This window comes from Pseudophryne corroboree, chromosome 3, assembly GCF_028390025.1.
Source record: "Pseudophryne corroboree isolate aPseCor3 chromosome 3, aPseCor3.hap2, whole genome shotgun sequence".
NCBI lineage: Eukaryota > Metazoa > Chordata > Amphibia > Anura > Myobatrachidae > Pseudophryne > Pseudophryne corroboree.
The window spans coordinates 222813081-222833480 of NC_086446.1; the positions used below are offsets into that span (position 1 = coordinate 222813081).

The 20400-nt window shown below is 42.6% G+C and overlaps 1 protein-coding gene across 2 annotated transcripts in view; it reads right to left on the reverse strand.

Annotated features, from left to right (window-relative positions):
- LOC135057629 (synaptotagmin-15-like) overlaps positions 1 to 20400 on the reverse strand; it is a 127787-nt gene that overhangs the window by 65858 nt on the left and 41529 nt on the right. For both annotated transcript variants that reach the window (XM_063963452.1, XM_063963453.1), the window contains one exon: positions 19861 to 19981. In XM_063963452.1, coding sequence (XP_063819522.1) covers positions 19861 to 19981 — 121 coding nt within the window. The remainder of the gene's footprint in view (positions 1 to 19860; positions 19982 to 20400) is intronic.

The window sequence follows — 20400 nt, forward strand, 5'->3', positions numbered from 1 at the left end:
CAGCTAGATACGGTAGCGCGATCCCTCCCCACATGCTTGCGAAGCGTTGCAGCAATAGCATTGCTAGTCACAAAGAGCGAAGATGTAGTGCTAGGACACAACCTCACAATTCATACACCACATGCAGTGTCAGCCTTACTGAATTCAGCCCAAACCAGACACGTCTCATCAGCGCGGTTTACAAGATGGGAATTGGCATTGATGGCCCCCGTAAACATCACCATAAGGAGATGCAGCGCATTAAATCCTGCAACGTATCTCCCAGTTGTGCCTGGACAGGCACAAAAGGTGGAGGATGAGAGTGATGGTGAAGGAGGATTTAATACAGGGGATGACACGCATGATTGTATGGAATATTTGACCCAAAATTTCACGGCAAGGCCTGACATCAGTGACAACCCACTGGAAGATGTAGATTTTACTTTCTACACTGACGGTAGTTGTCACAGACAGACGGACTCGGGAGACTTGTGTACTGGATACGCAGTCGTAGATGACCAAGGTACCATAGAAGCGGAACCGCTAGGCCCACCACACTCAGCACAAGTTGCTGAACTGGTTGCCCTAACCAGAGCATGTGAATTGGCTAAGGGCAAATCAGCCAATATTTACACAGATTCTAGGTACGCCTTCGTAGTAGTCCATGATTTCGGGGCCCTATGGCGCCTCAGAAATTTCATGACGGCAGCTGGCACACCCGTAGCGCATGCAGCCCACATCAAAAGACTTCTAACAGCGATACAGGAACCCGACAGAGTGGCTGTTATCAAGTGTAAAGCTCACACATATAGCCAGGATCCGGTATCACTTGGTAACAGCCGAGCAGACGAAGCTGCTAAATCAGCAGCTAGTAACCCCATACAAACAGACAGTACACAACTGATGGTATTTAATACTGTAAACACACAGAAATTGTGTGAAATGCAAAATTTGTGTTCCCCACAGGAAAAGGCAGTTTGGAGGTCAAAAGGATATGTCCAGGAGTCCTCAGGACTCTGGACAGACGGACAGGGTAAGCCAGTGGCACCCAGAGCATACCTTCCAAGTCTAGCGGAAGCGGCACATGGGCTGACTCATCTAGGCAAAGAAGGAATGTGTAAGTTGGTAAGAGCTTATTGGTGCGCCCCAGGATTTTCTTCCCATGCGGGTAAAAGAGCGATGACATGTCTTACCTGCTTGAGGAAGAATATCGGAAAGGCTTTACCGACAGAGCCATCCCATATCCCTCCGACAGATGGTCCTTTCCAGGTAATACAAATTGATTTCATACAATTGCCACCTTGTAGAAATTTAAAATATGTATTGGTCTGTATTGATGTATTCTCAAATTGGGTTGAAGCATTTCCCGCGGCCACAAATACCGCTGTATTTACTGCAAAGAAAATTGTGCAGGAATTTGTGTGTAGGTATGGTATCCCTAGAATCATTGAAAGTGATAGGGGTACCCATTTTACAGGTGAAGTCTTTCAAACAATGTGTAAGTTGATGGGAATTAATAGTAAGCTGCAAACTCCGTATCGCCCCCAGGCGAGTGCGAAGGTGGAAAGAGTAAACAGCACTATTAAAAATAAATTGAGCAAGGTAATGACTGAAACAGGACTGTTATGGCCCGAAGCTTTGCCAATTGTATTATACAGCATCAGAACCACTCCCAGGTCCCCTCTTAATCTGTCTCCTTTTGAAATTCTGTTTGGTCGACAACCCCATGTTATGATTAACCCCCAGCATGATTTGAAATGTAACAATGAAGTAACCGTAAAGTACTTGGTTAAGATGAGTAAGCAATTGAGGAATCAGAATGATAATCTAAAGTTGGTGATTCCTGATCTGCCAGACAGTAATTGTCATGACATTGAACCTGAGGATTATGTAATGATACGGAATTTTCTACGCTCAGGTTGCCTTATTGACAGATGGGAAGGACCATATCAAGTCTTATTGACCAGCACAACAGCATTGAAGGTTGCAGAGAGAGAGACTTGGGTCCATTCGTCTCATTGTAAAAAGGTCACTGACCCAGAGAGGTCCCGTGATAAAGAACAGACGGTAGAGGTTGTATCACTAGAGTGTCTGTTCAGGGAGGATTGAGACGACACCTGAGCACTGAGAATAATAAGACCGGAAGCTTGTCGAGCCAGAATTCTTTTTCCCATTTGTTATTTTCCCCAGTTCCCACCTCCCTCCTATTCTCTTTCCCCTTTCTTATTTTTCTCCTTTTACTCCTCTAAGATGGACTTGCCCCAAGAGACTGTGATCCGGATTTTCCTGTTGACCATGATGTTGACCAGAGCAGTCTGTTTCGGTGAGAGTACCATGGAGGTCGAGAAAGGATCGGGAATGGGTTCTGATGACCAGGATGCAGGCGTAAATTTCCAAGAGCAACATAATCACCGAGTAAAGGCGAGTATCAGAAAACGATCTGGTAGCATTGACAATAGAAGGAATTGTGAAGGATTGTTAGCTGAAGAGAACTGCATCTGTAGGCATTGTGACAATATAGTTGAGGATGGGTGCATCAAGAAATGTCAGTCCAGTTTTAATGTCCACATGGACCGGCATCCATTGAGTGACTATCACTCCTTAGTGGGTAAAGTGTTAAACCAGACAGACTGTTGGGTATGCTCTCAAGTACCTCAAGGTCATAGCAAATCAGGACTAGTACCATTCCCTTTAACTGTAGGAGAGGTACTTGAGCTAAGTGGTGGGAGGCCGGTGGACAAGAGGTTTAATATCTCTAGTCCTCCTAGTTTAAAGCTCCACCAATATCATGTGGATAGGTCCTTAGTGTGCTTTAACATTTCCAATCCCCGAAAGCCGGGAAATTGGGAAGTGTCATGGAGTAATCAAACCATGACCTTTTCATACAGACCCGACAGAATGCCCATAGATACAGAACTTATACACCAGATAGCCGACCATGGAAAATATTTCCGGTATAAGTACACTCTAGGAAGTAGGACCATGCGAGTTGGAGAAGTATCACCAGGATACTGTGCACATATCGTACAACCTGATACGTGTACTAAACAGATGGGAGAATTAGGGTTAGGAGATTTCACATGGAAAATTTGTAACATGATAATGTCATACTCCGTCCCATATGTTCTCCCCGATGATGCATATTTCATATGCGGGAGGAAGGCGTATAAGTGGCTTGCCCCAAACTCAGAGGGATTGTGCTATATTGGAAAAGTACTGCCTGAAGTAATGACTGTAACCCATAACAAAATGAAAGATATTCACCGCAGTGCCCAAGCTCCTTATACTTACACTCATTACGAGCACGTCGTTAAACGGCACCTGATAGAGAGGACAGAGCATTCAGCCTCTGATCTGATCCATGAATCCATCGGGATTCAATTCCTACTAGCGTTAGATATCACTCGTACCGCCAGAGGAGTGATAAATTATAAATATATATCTGCTCTTGCAAATTTATTAGACAATATCACCGAAATGTATGACGACACATTCAGGTACACTGGGAGAGAGTTACAAGCCTACAAAACAGAACTGGTTCAGCATAGGATGATTCTTAATTACCTCACAGCTGTGACAGGCGGGTATTGTGTTACCCTAGCAACTCAATATGGAATAAAGTGCTGCACGTACATTACAAACAGCACGGAGGACCCAGCCGAGGTCACAGACCAAAAGATGGATGACATTTTACAATTAAAGTGGGAGTTTCGAAGGAAACACAATCTCACACTCGCTGCTGTGGGTAATGAGCTGACCAGTTGGGTGTCATGGTTGAACCCACGAAATTGGTTCTCGGGCTTAGGAGAATGGGCCCAAGGTATTATTATGGATGTAGGGAAATTTCTTTTGTGTATTCTAGGAGTCGTCATATTGGTTGGCCTGATATTTAGATGCGTTCGGGTTTTAGCGAAGCGTAAAAGTAATACCAGGGTGATGAGTCTGAGGAGCGAGGACACTGTACTAACAACAACTAATTTGATTTATGACCCAACAATAGAGACAATGTTGTGATGAAAATGTGATTCCACGGTCCGTTTCTTTCACCCATTTCTCCTTTGTTTTCCTCCAAGGTACAAAGACATCCGCTTGGAAGAAGAATTTGACAACCTCTTTTATACAGACCATTGATGAACTATGCTACAAGCCCCAATTTCCCTAAAGACTTTAACTTTTACGATAGCCCAACACTTTAGAGACTGTAACTTTATGGACAATGGAACAACTTTTGCTCGTTATTTATAGCAAAAGCACCGAGAGACATAAGACAACATGTACATCAAGACAAGACTTCAGACAAGACCTCAATCGGCGAATGCATAATAAACTCACATAGTTTACGACTGCATTTATAATAATGGCTTCTTATCTTCATTTCTACAACCTTCAGGTAATGACACACATAGTCGATAGGGAATATAGACACAGATATCAGCACTCACATATCCCCCCATTCATGTATCATCAACTAAATGTGCTCCCCCATTTGTTGCAACCAAAAGCCGAAAACAGCTCGGTAAAGTTTGACAGCCCATCAACAGACCCGTAATACGGGATAAGAAGGAATTCAAATGTATACTTCGCAATACCTCGAAGCTTGATTTAAGACATGTACGGCACGATGATACATGACCCCTTAAACATGAATTCATACACACATGCTTCTACTATCCCGCTAGGTCATACCTTTTTCCCACCTGCTCCTCTCCTCCCTTTACCCAATCATAAAATTGTATTTACATTATGACATATATTTTTCTTTTTGAACTGTTTTAGGAAGTGGCAGTTATTGATGACTGCCAAAGGGTGGACTGTCAAAGTCGAAAAAATATCATGCTACACGTTGCCATATATTCACCTCATGCGCGTGCCTGCTGCACGTGAACATTCTCTCCCGTGTGTGCGGATACTTGAAGCTGCGTGATGGCGCCTCCTCGGCCATGCGCTCGAGCGCGTGGTATGTGCATTTACGGTAGAGTTTGTGTGCGTCTAGCGGGCGACTCAAACGTTAAATAATAAAACCAAATAGTATGTTTTATAGATAATGTTCCCCTTAATAATGACTGTAAGTTTGTTTAATGTAACTGGTCGCTGGACAGAGACATTCCTTTTTGCATGATATGAAGGGTCAGACAGGGTTTGAGCAGCTGTGTCTGGTACCTAACTAAAGAATATTTTATTAGAAACAATCCGGTGCTGGTTAGGTAAAGATTAATCGCTCCTGCGTATAGTTATGGCCATTAGTATTTTCTGGACATTTACTATATTTGCGATTCATTACCCATGCGGCGGGAATCTTCAGATTCCCTCCCACCTGAGCAGTTTGATATAGTCACAGCCCACCTGTTCAAACTAACCTATGACCTTTTGTTATGATGCGAGGAGACATTCCTGTGTCCAATGAACAATGAGATTGTAGGGCCCTTTGTAGTATACTGTATGCAGTGTATATAAGGACAGCCAGCCTGGCCAGCCCAGTCTTCTCTCCACAAACGGTTATCATCTTGACTAACTCGGAGCTGGTACCAGAGCTGCGCAGCGATCATTCCCCAGTGTGTGTAAGTTATTCTCTGTAGCCAACTTGTTCTCTGTTTGTATTGGCCATACTCTCTCTCTGTTATAGTATAGGATTGTGACGCTATTGTATATTTCTGTCTAGATATTCTGTTAGAATGATATGTTAGCTTGTAGTGTATGACTTGTAAACTGTTTCCCCTTTTCGATATAACTAAAAGCTTGTTAGTAAAGGTGTTGGAACCCTAGCAAGGTATCGTGTGTTTATTATATTGCAGAGGGTAATAGGAGCGTCTCAAATGCTCACGCAGCTTTAGCATTAACAAGGTTAAGCAGCGTTACATCGCTACAGTATTTCAGTACAAGGTTTACAGTATAAGAGTATCCTTTCTGTGTGTTACATTCAAGGTTAACTGATTGTCATCCCGTGAGCGTCTGCGCCGCTCGTGTTCTCCTCGTGGACACGAGCGTCCGCTACGCTGGTAGCGTAGCATTACGGTAGTCGGCCGCCTATAGCGTGCTCGACACCACGCATTAAGCTGTGAGCGAGCGTGTCGCATGTGCGTCTCGATCACGGCCGAGCGTATGCTACGCTAAGTGCGTACCCTTACGGTACCCCACACGCCAATTGCGTACTGAGTCTCTTACCCATTTATAGTGAATGTTATAAGATAAATAGTTAGCTTTATCAGGACACAACCTCACAATTCATACACCACATGCAGTGTCAGCCTTACTGAATTCGGCCCAAACCAGACACGTCTCATCAGCGCGGTTTACAAGATGGGAATTGGCATTGATGGCCCCCGTAAACATCACCATAAGGAGATGCAGTGCATTAAATCCTGCAGCGTATCTCCCAGGTGTGCCTGGACAGGCACAAAGGGTGGAGGATGAGAGTGATGGTGAAGGAGGATTTAATACAGGGGATGACACACATGATTGTATGGAATATTTGGCCCAAAATTTCACGGCAAGGCCTGACATCAGTGACAACCCACTGGAAGATGTAGATTTTACTTTCTACACTGACGGTAGTTGTCACAGACAGACGGACTCGGGAGACTTGTGTACTGGATACGCAGTCGTAGATGACCAAGGTACCATAGAAGCGGAACCGCTAGGCCCACCACACTCAGCACAAGTTGCTGAACTGGTTGCCCTAACCAGAGCATGCGAATTGGCTAAAGGCAAGTCAGCCAATATCTACACAGATTCTAGGTACGCCTTCGGAGTGGTCCATGATTTCGGGGCCCTATGGCGCCTCAGAAATTTCATGACGGCAGCCGGCACACCAGTAGCGCATGCAGCCCACATCAAAAGACTTCTAACAGCGATACAGGAACCCGACAGAGTGGCTGTTATCAAGTGTAAAGCTCACACGTATAGCCAGGACCCGGTATCACTTGGTAACAGCCGAGCAGACGAAGCTGCTAAATCAGCAGCCGGTAACCCCATACAAACAGACAGTACACAACTGATGGTATTTGATACTGTAAACACACAGAAATTATATGAAATGCTAAATTTGTGTTCACCACAAGAAAAGGCAGTTTGGAGGTCAAAAGGATATGGCCAGGAGTCCTCAGGACTCTGGACAGATGGACAGGGTAAACCAGTGGCACCCAGAGCATACCTTCCAAGTCTAGCGGAGGCGGCACATGGGCTGACTCATCTAGGCAAAGAAGGAATGTGTAAGTTGGTAAGAGCTTATTGGTGCGCCCCAGGATTTTCTTCCCATGCGGGTAAAAGAGCGATGACATGTCTCACCTGCTTGAGGAAGAATATCGGAAAGGCAATACCGACAGAGCCATCCCATATCCCTCCGACAGATGGCCCTTTTCAGGTAATACAAATTGATTTCATACAATTGCCACCTTGTAGAAATTTAAAATATGTATTGGTTTGTATTGACGTGTTCTCAAATTGGGTTGAAGCATTTCCCGCGGCCACAAATACCGCTGTGTTTACTGCAAAGAAAATTGTGCAGGAATTTGTGTGCAGGTATGGTATCCCTAGAATCATTGAGAGTGATAGGGGTACCCATTTTACAGGGGAAGTTTTTCAAGCAATGTGTAAGTTGATGGGAATTAATAGTAAGCTGCAAACTCCGTACCGCCCCCAGGTGAGTGCGAAAGTGGAAAGAGTAAACAGCACTATTAAAAACAAAATAAGCAAGGTAATGGCTGAAACGGGATTGTTGTGGCCCGAAGCTTTGCCAATCGTATTATACAGCATCAGAACCACTTCCAGGTCCCCTCTTAATCTGTCTCCTTTTGAAATTCTGTTTGGTCGACAACCCCATGTTATGATTAACCCCCAGGATGATTTGAAATGTAACAATGAAGTCACTGTGAAGTATTTGGTTAAGATGAGTAAGCAATTGAGGAATCAGAATGATAATCTAAAGTTGGTGATTCCTGATTTGCCAGACAGTAATTGTCATGACATTGAACCTGGGGATTATGTAATGATACGGAATTTTCTACGCTCAGGTTGCCTTATTGACAGATGGGAAGGACCATATCAAGTCTTATTGACCAGCACAACAGCATTGAAGGTTGCAGAGAGAGAGACTTGGGTCCATTCGTCTCATTGTAAAAAGGTTGCTGACCCAGAGAGGTCCCGTGATAAAGAACAGACGGTAGAGGTTGTATCACTAGAGTGTCTGTTCCGGGAAGATTGAGACGACACCTGAGCGCTGAGAATAATAAGATCGGAGGCGGTTGTCGAGCCAGATTTCTTTTTCCCATTTGTTATTTTCTCCAGTTCCCATCTCCCTCCTATTTCCCTTCCCCCTTCTTATTTTTCTCCTTTTCCTCCTATAAGATGAACTTGCCCCAAGAGACTGTGATCCGGATTTTCCTGTTGACCATGATGTTGACCAGAGCAGTCTGTTTCGGTGAGAGTACCATGGAGGTCGAGAAAGGATCTGGAATGGGTTCTGATGACCAGGATGGAGGCGTAAATTTCCAAGAGCGACATAATCTCCGAGTAAAGGCAAGTATCAGAAAACGATCTGGTAGCATTGACAATAGAAGGAATTGTGAACGATTGTTAGCTGAAGAGAACTGCATCTGTAGGCATTGTGACAATATAGTTGAGGATGGGTGCATCAAGAAATGTCAGTCCAGTTTTAATGTCCACATGGACCGGCATCCATTGAGTGACTATCACTCCTTAGTGGGTAAAGTGTTAAATCAGACAGACTGTTGGGTATGCTCTCAAGTACCTCAAGGTCATAGCAAATCAGGACTAGTACCATTCCCTTTAACTGTAGGAGAGGTACTTGAGTTAAGTGGTGGGAGGCCGGTGGACAAGAGGTTTAATATCTCTAGTCCTCCTAGTTTGAAGCTCCACCAGTATCATGTGGATAGGTCTTTAGTATGCTTTAACATTTCCAATCCCCGAAAGCCGGGAAATTGGGAAGTGTCATGGAGTAATCAAACCATGACATTTTCATATAGAGCCGATAGAATGCCCATAGACACAGAACTTATACGCCAGATAGCCGACCATGGAAAATATTTCCGGTATAGGTATACTCTAGGAAGTAGGACCATGCGAGTTGGAGAATTATCACCAGGATACTGTGCACATATCGTACAACCTGTTACGTGTACTAGACAGATGGGAGAGTTAGGGTTAGGAGATTTCACATGGAAAATTTGTAACATGGTAATGTCATACTCCGTCCCATATGTTCTCCCCGATGATGCATATTGCATATGTGGGAGAAAGGCGTATAAGTGGCTTGCCCCAAACTCAGAGGGATTGTGTTACATTGGAAAAGTACTGCCTGAAGTAATGACTGTATCCCATAACAAAATGAAAGACATTCACCGCGGTGCCCAAGCTCCTTATACTCACACTCGCTGCTGTGGGTAATGAGCTGACCAGTTGGGTGTCATGGTTGAACCCACGAAATTGGTTCTCTGGTTTAGGAGAATGGACCCAAGGTATTATAATAGATGTAGGAAAATTTCTCTTGTGTGTTCTGGGAGTCGTCATATTGGTTGGCCTGATATTTAGATGCGTACGGGCTTTAACGAAGTGTAAAGGTAGTACCAGAGTGATGAGTCTGAGGAGCGAAGACACTGTAATAACAACAACTAATTTGATTTATGACCCAACGATAGAGACAATGTTGTGATGAAAATGTGATTCCACGGTCCGTTTCTTTCACCCATTTCTCCTTTGTTTTCCTCCAAGGTACAAAGACATCCGCTTGGAAGAAGAATTTGACAACCTCTTTTATACAGACCATTGATGGACTATGCCACAGACCCCCAATATCCCTAGTGACTTTAACTTTTACGATAGCCCAATACTTTAGAGACTGTAACTTTATGGACAATGGAACAACTTTTGCTCGCTATTTATAGCAAAAGCACCGAGAGACATCAGACAACATGTACATCAAGACAAGACATCAGACAAGACCTCAATCGGCGACTGTTTATTTGCTTGGCTTCTTATCTTCATTTCTACAACCTTCAGGTAATGACACACATAGTCGATAGGGAATATAGACACATATATCAGCATTCACATGTTCCCCCCCCCTTCATGTATCATCAACTAAATGTGCTCCCCATCTGTTGCAACCAAAAGCCGAAAAGAGCTCGGTAGAGTTTGACAGCCCATCCACAGATCCCTGATAAGGGATAAGAAGGATTCAAATGTATACTTCGCAATACCTCGAAGCTTGATTTAAAACACGTACGGCACGATGATACATGACCCCTCAAACATGGATTTATACACACATGCTTATACTATCTCACTAGGTCATACCTTTTTCCCACCTTCTCCTCTCCTCCCTTTACCCAATCATAAAAAGGTATTTACATGATGACATATATTTTTTTTTTTTTAGTGGCAGTTATTGATGACTGCCAAAGGGTGGACTGTCAAAGTCTAAAAAATATCATGCTGCACGTTGCCATATATTCACCCCATGCGCTTGCCCGCTGCACGTGCACATTCTATCCCGTGCGTGCGCATATTCGCAGTTGCGTAATGAAGCTTCTACGGCCGTGCGCATTGACGCGTGGTATGTGCATTTACGGTAGAGTTTGTGTGCGTCTAGCGGGCGACTCAAATGTTACATAGTAAATCCAAATAGTATGTTTTATAGGTAATGTTCCCCTTAATAATAACTGTAAGTTTGTTTATTGTAACTGGTCGCTGGACAGGGGAATTCCTCTTTGCATGATACGAAGGGTCAAAAGACTCCTCTCTGTGCTCCTTACTTGTTCCTCTGCCTTTACCAGAGTGGAATTTGGATATCCCTTCTCTCTAAATCGGTCTCCCATCTCTCGTATCTGTACATCAAGGACATTTGGATCAGTGCAGTTTCTCTTTAATCGCTTGTATTGCCCCACCGGAATGTTCTCCAGACATTTTTGGTGGTGCTCACTATCTATATTGATGTAAGCATTCGAATCCGTAGGTTTCCGGTGAGTCCGTGTAGAGATAGAGTTGTTTTCAATATATATTATTAAATCTAGGAAAACCAACTCTTTTTTGCTCTTTTTTTGCTCTGAGTGAAGGACAAACTGATATTAAAAGAATTGTGATTACATTTAGAGAGAAGGGATATCCAAATTCCACTCTGGTAAAGGCAGAGGAACAAGTAAGGAGCACAGAGAGGAGTCTTCTACTCAAAGAGAAAGTACACACAGAAACCAGTGAGAATCCGTACGAATGGGCATTTATTACCCAGTACGGAGCACACCATAAACATATTGAAAGGATCTTTAAACAGAACTGGAGAATACTGCAGGATGATCCGATCATTGGACATATTATCCCTAAAAAACCCACTTTCATATACAAAAAAGCAAAATCTCTAAAAGACAGGCTAGTAAAAAGCAGTCTCCCTGAGAATTCGCTAGCTAGAACTTGCAATCAGGGATTCCACAGATGTGGGACCTGTCTGATGTGCAAGACCACCACTAAAAAAGATATCCCTCGGAAAATTACAGAATTCATAGTTAAAGGAAAAAAATACAAAATCAGGGATTTCATAACCTGTCATTCAAAAAAATGTTGTATATTTACTTGAATGCAAGTGTGGACAGATTTATGTGGGTAAAACATCCAGACCCTTAAAAACACGAATGGCGGAACATGTGTACAACATCCGCAAGGGTCTGGACAGCCATCCCTTTTCGGACCATTTCAGCAAGATACATAATAAATGTGAAGGGCACATTGTGAGGTATCTGGGAATCCAACAGATTAAGACAAATTGGAAAAATAGAGATCTCGATAAACGTCTTGCACAAACTGAGATGCGTTGGATCTTTGACCTCAATTCCCTGAAACCTAATGGACATAATGTTGACTTCGAACTGAAGTGGTTTTTAGATTGACTTATTTAATGAAATATTTTAAGAATGTATCTTTTTCTGTCAAAATTTTAGCAATTTCACATCTGGTCTTTTTACAGTATAATTTGCATATTGTTTTCTATAACCATAATGTCTTTCTTTTTTTCTCTTTTATGTATCAATGATGAATTGTAAATGATGATAACCATTGGGGTGAACTCCGTATAAAGAAAACAGGGACCTTACTCGGGTAATAGGGATGGACTGGTGGGAACAAAAAGTACCACAAAGTTTGGTCAGAGGGGGTCCCTGAATATATGAGGAGATACAGACCCGGCAACATATTGAAAATTCCCTTGAAAGGACAAAATTGCTGCTATTGGCTATTTTCCCTGGAGAAAGATGGCGGAATGGACATCGTTAAAAAAGATTTCATCTATTCTCTCCAAATGACGGCTCCAGGAAAAATGCCAGTTTCCCTGCTTAAAAGTGTGTGGATACCAACTTGATGTAGAATAAACAAGAGAATTACTGGGATGTACAACAACGAAAATCAAGAAAATCAATGGTCCATTGCACGGCATTGGCGATCGCGCAACTTCCGGTTAATGCTGGAACGCACGGGACGTCACTTCCGGGAGCGGCTGGAACGCAAACCGCGGCACTTCCGGAATTGAATGTCCGGTAATTGCGGTGCTCGTTATCCACAGGTGATAGCATTGGAACTAATGAACAGGGGTATAAATATACCTCCAGGAAGAGGTAGCCTCCATCCAGGAACTTGAGAAAGGTCACAGCCACGTGACCGAAACGCGTTGTTCATAGACGGAGGTGACGTGGGGAGAGGACCAGTGGAGAAATCTAAAGGACTCACATGCTGAATAAATCCATTGCGGTGGTGCCTAGGCTATTTTCAGCCTTGGACCCTGTTGCTTTTTTAAAGCTAGCCCACCGCAATCCTGATTCATGGTGAGAGACATTTTTTCCATTGCACAGTCACTTTAAACTGGTCCAGCCCCACAGATGCACTTTATGTATGTAGATGTCAGCCATTCTTTTGTGTTTAAATAAAACCTTTTATATTTTAACCTTCATTCGGTACAATTGATTTGTTGGCCGGTACATCCCTTTTAAATAAAAGGGATACATCTTTTAAACTGAGCGCAAGTGCAAGCTACACCATTTCAACTTTATTTCTATGATACGAAGGGTCAGACAGGGTTTGAGCAGTGGTGTTTGGTACCTAACTAAAGAATATTTTATTAGAAACAATCCGGTGCTGGTTAGGTAAAGATTAATCGCTCCTGCGTATAGTTATGTCTATTAGTAGTTTCTGGACATTTACTATATTTGCAGTTCATTATCCATGCGGCGGGAATCCTGAGATTCCCTCCCACCTGAGCAGTTCGATATAGTCACAGCCCACCTGTTCAAACTAACCTATGACCTTTTGTTATAATGCGGGGAGACATTCCTGTGTCCAACGAACAATGAGATTATAGGTCCCTTTGTAGTGTACTGTACGCAGTGTATAAAAGAACAGCCAGCCTGGCCAGCTCAATCTCTCTCTCTCCACAACGGTTTTCATCATTGACTAACTAGGGAGCTGGTACCAGGACTGCGCAGCGATCATTCTCCAGTGTGTAAGTAATTCTCTGTAACCAACTTGTTCCCTGTTTGTATTTGCCATACTATCTCTCTCTCTCTGTTATTGTTAAACTGTTGTATATTGTATATGTGTAGTTATTATGTTTAGATATTGATGTTAGCCTGTAGTGTATGAACTGTTAACTGTATTCCCCTTTTTACATAGCTAGATATTGTTAGTAAAGGTTTTGGAACCTTAGCAAGGTATTGTGTGTTTATTACATTGCTGAGAGTATTCAGAGCGTCTCAATCGCTCAAGAGGCTTTCATACAATAGAGGTTAATTAGCATTGCATTGTGCTCACATTACAAAACCAAGGTTTACAATATAGGCTCAGCCTTTCATTGTGTTGCATACAAGGTTTACTGAGTGTCATCCCGTGAGCGTCTGCGCCGCTCGTGTTCCCCTCGTGGTCACGAGCGTCCGCTACGCTGGTAGCGTAGCATTACGGTAGTTGGCCGCCTATAGCGTGCTCGACACCAAGTGTTAAGCTGTGAGCGAGCGTGCCGCATATGCGTCTCGACCACGGCTAAGCGTCTGCTACACTAAGTGCGTACCCTTACGGTACCCCATACGTCAATTGTGTACTGAGTCTCTTACCCACATATAGTGAATGTTATAAGATAAATATTTAGCTTTATCATTATTTTAACAGCAGCACCCCTGTATTTTTACAGCATACAGGACCAGTGTGCTCTTATTTTAACAGCAGCATCCCTGATTTTTTTACAGCATACAAGACTAGGCCAGCACCCCTGTATTTTCACAGCATACAGGACCAGTGTGCTTTTATTTTAACAACTGCACCCCTGAATTTTTACAGCATACTGGACCAGTGTACATTTTAACAACAGCACCCCTACATTTTTACAGCATACAGGACCACTGTAACATTATTTTAACAGCAGAACCCCAGTATTTTTACAGCATACAGGAGGACAGTGCCCCTGCCAGGACAGCAACACCCATGTACAGCTGCAGCACCTCTAACAGCAAATGAAACACCAGTGACAGCCAGGACAGCACCCCTAATAGCACAGGTACACCACAGTGACAGAAGCAGCACCCCTACAGAGCACACACTGTCCACACCCGACGCCACCACCCACAGAGAAACAGAGTCTGGCGGGAAGTCCCGAGCTGGGCTTGGGTCTCGTATCGGAGCGTGAAGTTCGGGGGGGGCGTTCAGTTCTCTGGGAACCGAACCCGCTCATCTCTAAAAAAAACCTAACGAGTCTACAGTAACAGAAATATCACAACAGAAGTGATGTGGGAGTAGGGTGCCATCTGCTCCCCAGGCCATTACAATTTTAGTGATCCAGGGCCACCCGCAGCCAAACTCTGCATGTACACAGCTGGCTACAGGAGGCAAGCAGAGCGGATACAACCTGGCTGCTCTGTGCTATAACACAATCAGTAGTCAGGCAGTCCCCCCCCCCCTTTAGCTCCTCACAGTCTCAGCAGGGGGTTTCTGTGAGGTGGTTTTTGAAGAAGGGAGTGCTGTGAGGTGGACATGGAAGGGGAGAAGAGTGCTGTAAGGTAGACATTGAAGGGAGAAGGGAAAGTGAAGGGGGAAGGTACTGTGTGCTGGACAGTGAAAGGGGCAGTGAGAGCTGTGAGGGTGTCAGCGAGTGCTCTGAGGTGAGCAGTTAGGGGTCTATTCATGAAGCATTGAAAAGAGTGGAGAAGTGAGCCTGTGGAGAAGTTGCCCATGGCAACCAATCAGCTGCTCCGTACAATTGTATAGTATGCAAATTATAAATATTACTTCAATGTTGATTGGTCACCATGGGCAACTTCTCCACTGGCTCACTTCTCCACACTTTTCACTGCTTCATGAATAGACCCCTTAATGCTCTTGAGGTGTCAATGTGTGCTGTGTGCTGCGAGAGGGATCAGTGCTACGAAGGAACGGTCGTTGAAAGACAGCTATGGAGGAGGCAATTACATGTATTGAAGAAGTCAATCAGGTAAACCAAGTCTGCAGCTTTTTTGCATGTCCATTTTGCTGTTGCTTTGTGCTGGTAGGAAATCTGGGGCCACTTGATTGCATTTGACCCCAGGCTAAAATTTGCCATTCAGCCCATTTCATTGGAATTCATCAGAGCATTCCAATACCATGAGATGTATGACCTGTGCATTGCCATAAAAATGTTTTGTTACACCAGATAGGCTACACACATTCTGGCAGTCTTGTTCCAAATATTGCTGGCGTAACTGTGGGGAAATAGGCCATATTTTCTGGTCTTGTCCTTCCCTTCGACATTTCTGGAGCGAGATATTTGCTTTAATTAATACGGTCTTACACCTGTCCCTCACCCCCTCTCCGGCCATGGCCCTGCTCCACATTCTTCCTGCTGAGTTACCACCTCATCAGAGATATCTGGTGGGGCATATTTGTATAGCTGCCAGGGCTGCATTGGCCCAAAGTTGGAAACAAGCTTCTCCCCCTCCTCTATCACTAGTCACCAACAAAATTAAATTCCATTTTACTATGGAAACTGAGTTCATGCCTTACTCTTCTGCGGCCTCTACCCCAATGGTGAAATGGAGAGCATGGCATGACTACGTCACTGCTGGAGGGGGTGTTTTGCCTTCCACCTAACTGACTCAGCTTATACTTCCGCTCTGTGTACCAGCTGTGCCTTACTAGCCCTGTGTCTATTATTGATTATCTGTTTATTGATATGTTTTCATGTTTGACCCGTGTTTATCTTTATCTGTATCTTTTTCCAAGATGACTTTGTATTTTTCCTATTGTATCTATATTGGATTGTTATATCTGACTTCTGTCAATTTTGATATTTGCATGTTTACATCCCGTTTCCTTGGTTCTATGAACCCCCCTGCCCCTTCCTTCTTTCTTTCTGTACCCCTTCCAAACAAGAAAACTTGTTTTCAATAAAAATTATTGATGAAAAAAAAAAATGTTTTGTTACTCTGAAGACCTATGAAAGGCACTGACTACATGAGTGGAACATTTTTAAATGGATAAGGAAATAATCTACTGGAGGCTAAAAAGACCCCTAAACATAATGTATTTTCAAGAAGTGTATGTTTTTGAGATGCAGCGTATATCACTGTGCTTACTGGCTGTGTTGGTGTCCCCATCATCCCAACATAATACAGAGGAAGGTGTCTGTTGCCTATAGTATACTGAGGTAGGTAACATCAGTAAATGTGCACCATCACTGCATGGCCCCAGAGAACATATCATCCTCCCATCACATAGATAACATTGTACCTTAACTGCATTCAGTTTGCATTAGCGTTTCCTGCCAAAGATGGGACACTTTCAGGACCTAGCCTGTCACCATACAGCCCATGCCCTAACACCAGCTAGGAGATCATCCACAAACCATGCCATACCACTGTGGGACAGTTGTACTCTGTCTGCCCTGTACAGTGACTAAACCCTGGCATCCAAGTGAGAGTGATGGACCACATTGCCACCTAAGCCATATATGAATCTGCCTACCATTTGGTTGACCTTCCAACTCTCTACATGCATTGCTGGCCCATGCCCAGCCTGCCAGTACCTCATATGGTTACTAAAGCCATTTGTATGACAGGCAGCTGAGCGTGTAGCTCATTCAATTCTGCTAACCAGACTTAAGTAATTCACTCTGCCTATATCGTTTCCGCCAAGGTCGAATACCACTGTCCTCATGCAGCCAAATAGCTTTACAACCTTACTATATTGTACAGCTAACTATGCCCACACCATACCTCTTAGTCTTAACAAACGAACCCTAGGTAAGAACCAACGACATGTCAGAAATACACTTCTTGAATACTGCCAAGAAATAAAATTTGGAAAGGGGCTCAGCACTGTTGTGCGACAACCAGGAAGAATACGTAAGGGGTTCCCAACTGGCAGATGTATTCTGGGGTGAAGGGAAAATCCATTGACCCCTGCCCGTCTGATCAGTTTTGGACAGGTGAATTTTGACTCCCCGATCAGTACTTTAGCGCACAGCAAATGTGTTATTTGAGGATCTGGAAAATGGCACTAGCTCCCCTAGTTGCAAAGCCCCAAAGCTAAAGGAAAAGCCACCCAGAAAAGGGCCACCAAGAAGGGGATGCTACCCCAGCCTTTCAGAGCCTTTGAGACAAAAAAAACCATAGTGACATCCCGCCTACCTTTAACTTCAGTTCTGCATCCCCTAGGCAAAATCTTTCACTGGTTACATGCAAAAGCAGCAAGTATTAACCCTGCGTGCAAAAATAAAAAAAATATTTGCACCCCCTGCAATATGGTTTGTTCTGGTGCAAAGTTAGAAACATAGAAACATAGAATTTGACGGCAGATAAGAACCAAATTCTATGTTTCTATGTTTCTAACTTTGCACCAGAACAAACCATATTGCAGGGGGTGCAAATAAATTTGAATAAATAATAAATAAAAAAATTATTTGCACCCCCTGCAATATGGTTTGTTCTAGTACAAAGTTACTTGCTTATTTTGCTTTTTGTTATAGACACTGAGGTTTATTCTTTGTTAATCACATCTAGTTGATGCTGTTTTGAAAAATGACACATCAAACACATTAAACCACCGTCGTGATTCCAAGTTATAAAATAATTTTTCTTCAATAAAATATCTCTTGTTGTTTCCTTCGCTGTCTTTATGACACAAATACAATTTAGAACAAATTACTATAAGATAGAAAGCTATCTGCATCTACCAGTTAATATTATGGTTTATATTAACATAACTTAATTAGTAAGGAGAAAACATTGGAGCCATAATTACTATGAGGTCGCTGGGCAAAGACGTTGGATATAAAAGATGCTTTAGTTGCTCTTTGTTGACCTTCAAAGACAGAGAAATCTGATGACATTTCAAAGGTGTCTATGAAATAAGACCCGTAATCATGACTCAACTTCAGTTGTGTTGTTGGCATCAAGGCGATGACTCACAGCCTTGATAGGATAGCAATCTAAATCACATTGATGTACTAGGTGTACAGCAGAAATAAAGCATCTTTAATCAGTTGTCCATCTGCTAAATTCAATTCAGTGAAATGTAAACTTATACGTTTGTATGGTGGTCAGACAATGCTATGAAACTGAATCCTATGCTGATAAACATGTCTCACATTCAGAATGATATAAAGATGCTATAGTGGTTTAGAAAGGACACTGCAAATCTGAGCAGGGTAAAATAGTGTCGCCCAAAATGTGCAGAAATATCCATGGAGCAAAAATGTATTTCATTAATTCATTGATGCTGACTTCCAGTGACTACAGTATATAACAGTAGAACACATAACCCAATATACTCCATTTTTCACAGGACACTGTACTCTGCTCCCTTTTACCCCACTAATAGTGTCATATTTTTAACATAGGATGAATTAGGAAATTTATATAAAGATCACATTTGTCATCAATTATTCAAATCAGTCCAGGTAATGTAACTGGCAGAGTAATGTGCAATAAACAAGCAGAGCAATGCATTCCTGGATAAATGACAGGTATCAATGTAATAATAATAATAAGATATTTGTATATGTTTGCCTCCCCCATAAGCCCTTATTCAAAAATGCTGTTAATGCTAATGAGAAAAAAAAAAAACTAGCCGCATGCTTTATTAAATAACTGGTGGACTTGTCTGTTTTATCAATGCATGAGGTCATTTAATTGGCAATTATTTAAGCACCTTGCTGTTAGTTACTCGAGTAATTCCATTTATACCAGACTGCAGATGGATGTATCTGGACTTTAGGTTAAATGAAAACATGACCTATACTATAAAAAACAAAAACAAAGCCATCTTAATGCAATAAAATATGATTCAGATGTTTCACTCAAAGTAACAACAAATGTTGATAATAGCAGACACTTCTTTCAATTTGAAGTTAAAAATAAAATGGTAATTTTTTTTCTTGGTATGATACTGCTAATAGATTGTTCATTATAAAATGTAACATTTATAATGTGATAATGTGCTATATTGCTGTTTTTCAAGATTAAGGATGGTATCCAATTAGCTGCGGGGGGCTGTCCAATTATCCCCCATACCCGTCACTTATCAGGCATTATGCTTTTGTTGCCTCAGGAACGCAAAGCATAATCCGCGATAAGAGGCCCTTTTTTTCTGCAATAACACATAGATCTGGATACTTATCCAAAATCCCATGTGTTATTGGCCAAAAATGAGGCATCGATCATTTCAGACCATTTTTGTCGGCTGAAAAATTAGAGCATCTAATTGGATACCCTCCTAACAGTAGTCCTTTACACAGATACAGTCGAACATTTGTGATATCCCCATGTTAGCAAGTAGCATGGAAAGTACAGTTAAAACTGTTGCAATATATCACAGTGTCTATTGTAAGGACACTATAGTATATAATCAATAAAAAGTTTTTCTTACTGACAACCGCACGATCCTCTTGGAACTGTATACCCTTTGCTCGGAGCACTACCACTGTCAGACGTCCAAGGTAGTCGTTGTAACTAAGAGAGAACTGGATGTCTCCATACTCCGATGGTGGCTGTAGGAAGACATAGTAACTATTTAACAAGGAAAGCAATCAGTACCTAAATTCCATGTTACAAGCTGTGTTTGAAATATGACAGTTAGGAGCAGGTTGGCTGGCACTTTATCACCGTGCTATTTATCACTCTCCAAGGCTTGATAAATCTGGGGCTTAGTTTTGTAAAATACTTGACCATTATCTGATCTGCATATGTCTCCTACATTGATAGCTCCCCCAGGGAATTATGTACGGGTTATCCTTTTTAAAGTTGCAGAAACATTAACTACAACCGTTACTTATTTCTATGGCTTCTTCAGCTGCTTTTCAGTCAAATGCTAGTGCCTTGGTGCTCTGCTGTGATCTGGATTGCATACTCAGAGAGCATCATTGTCATACCTCCCAACAACTGTTTAATAGGAACAAAGAACAAAAAG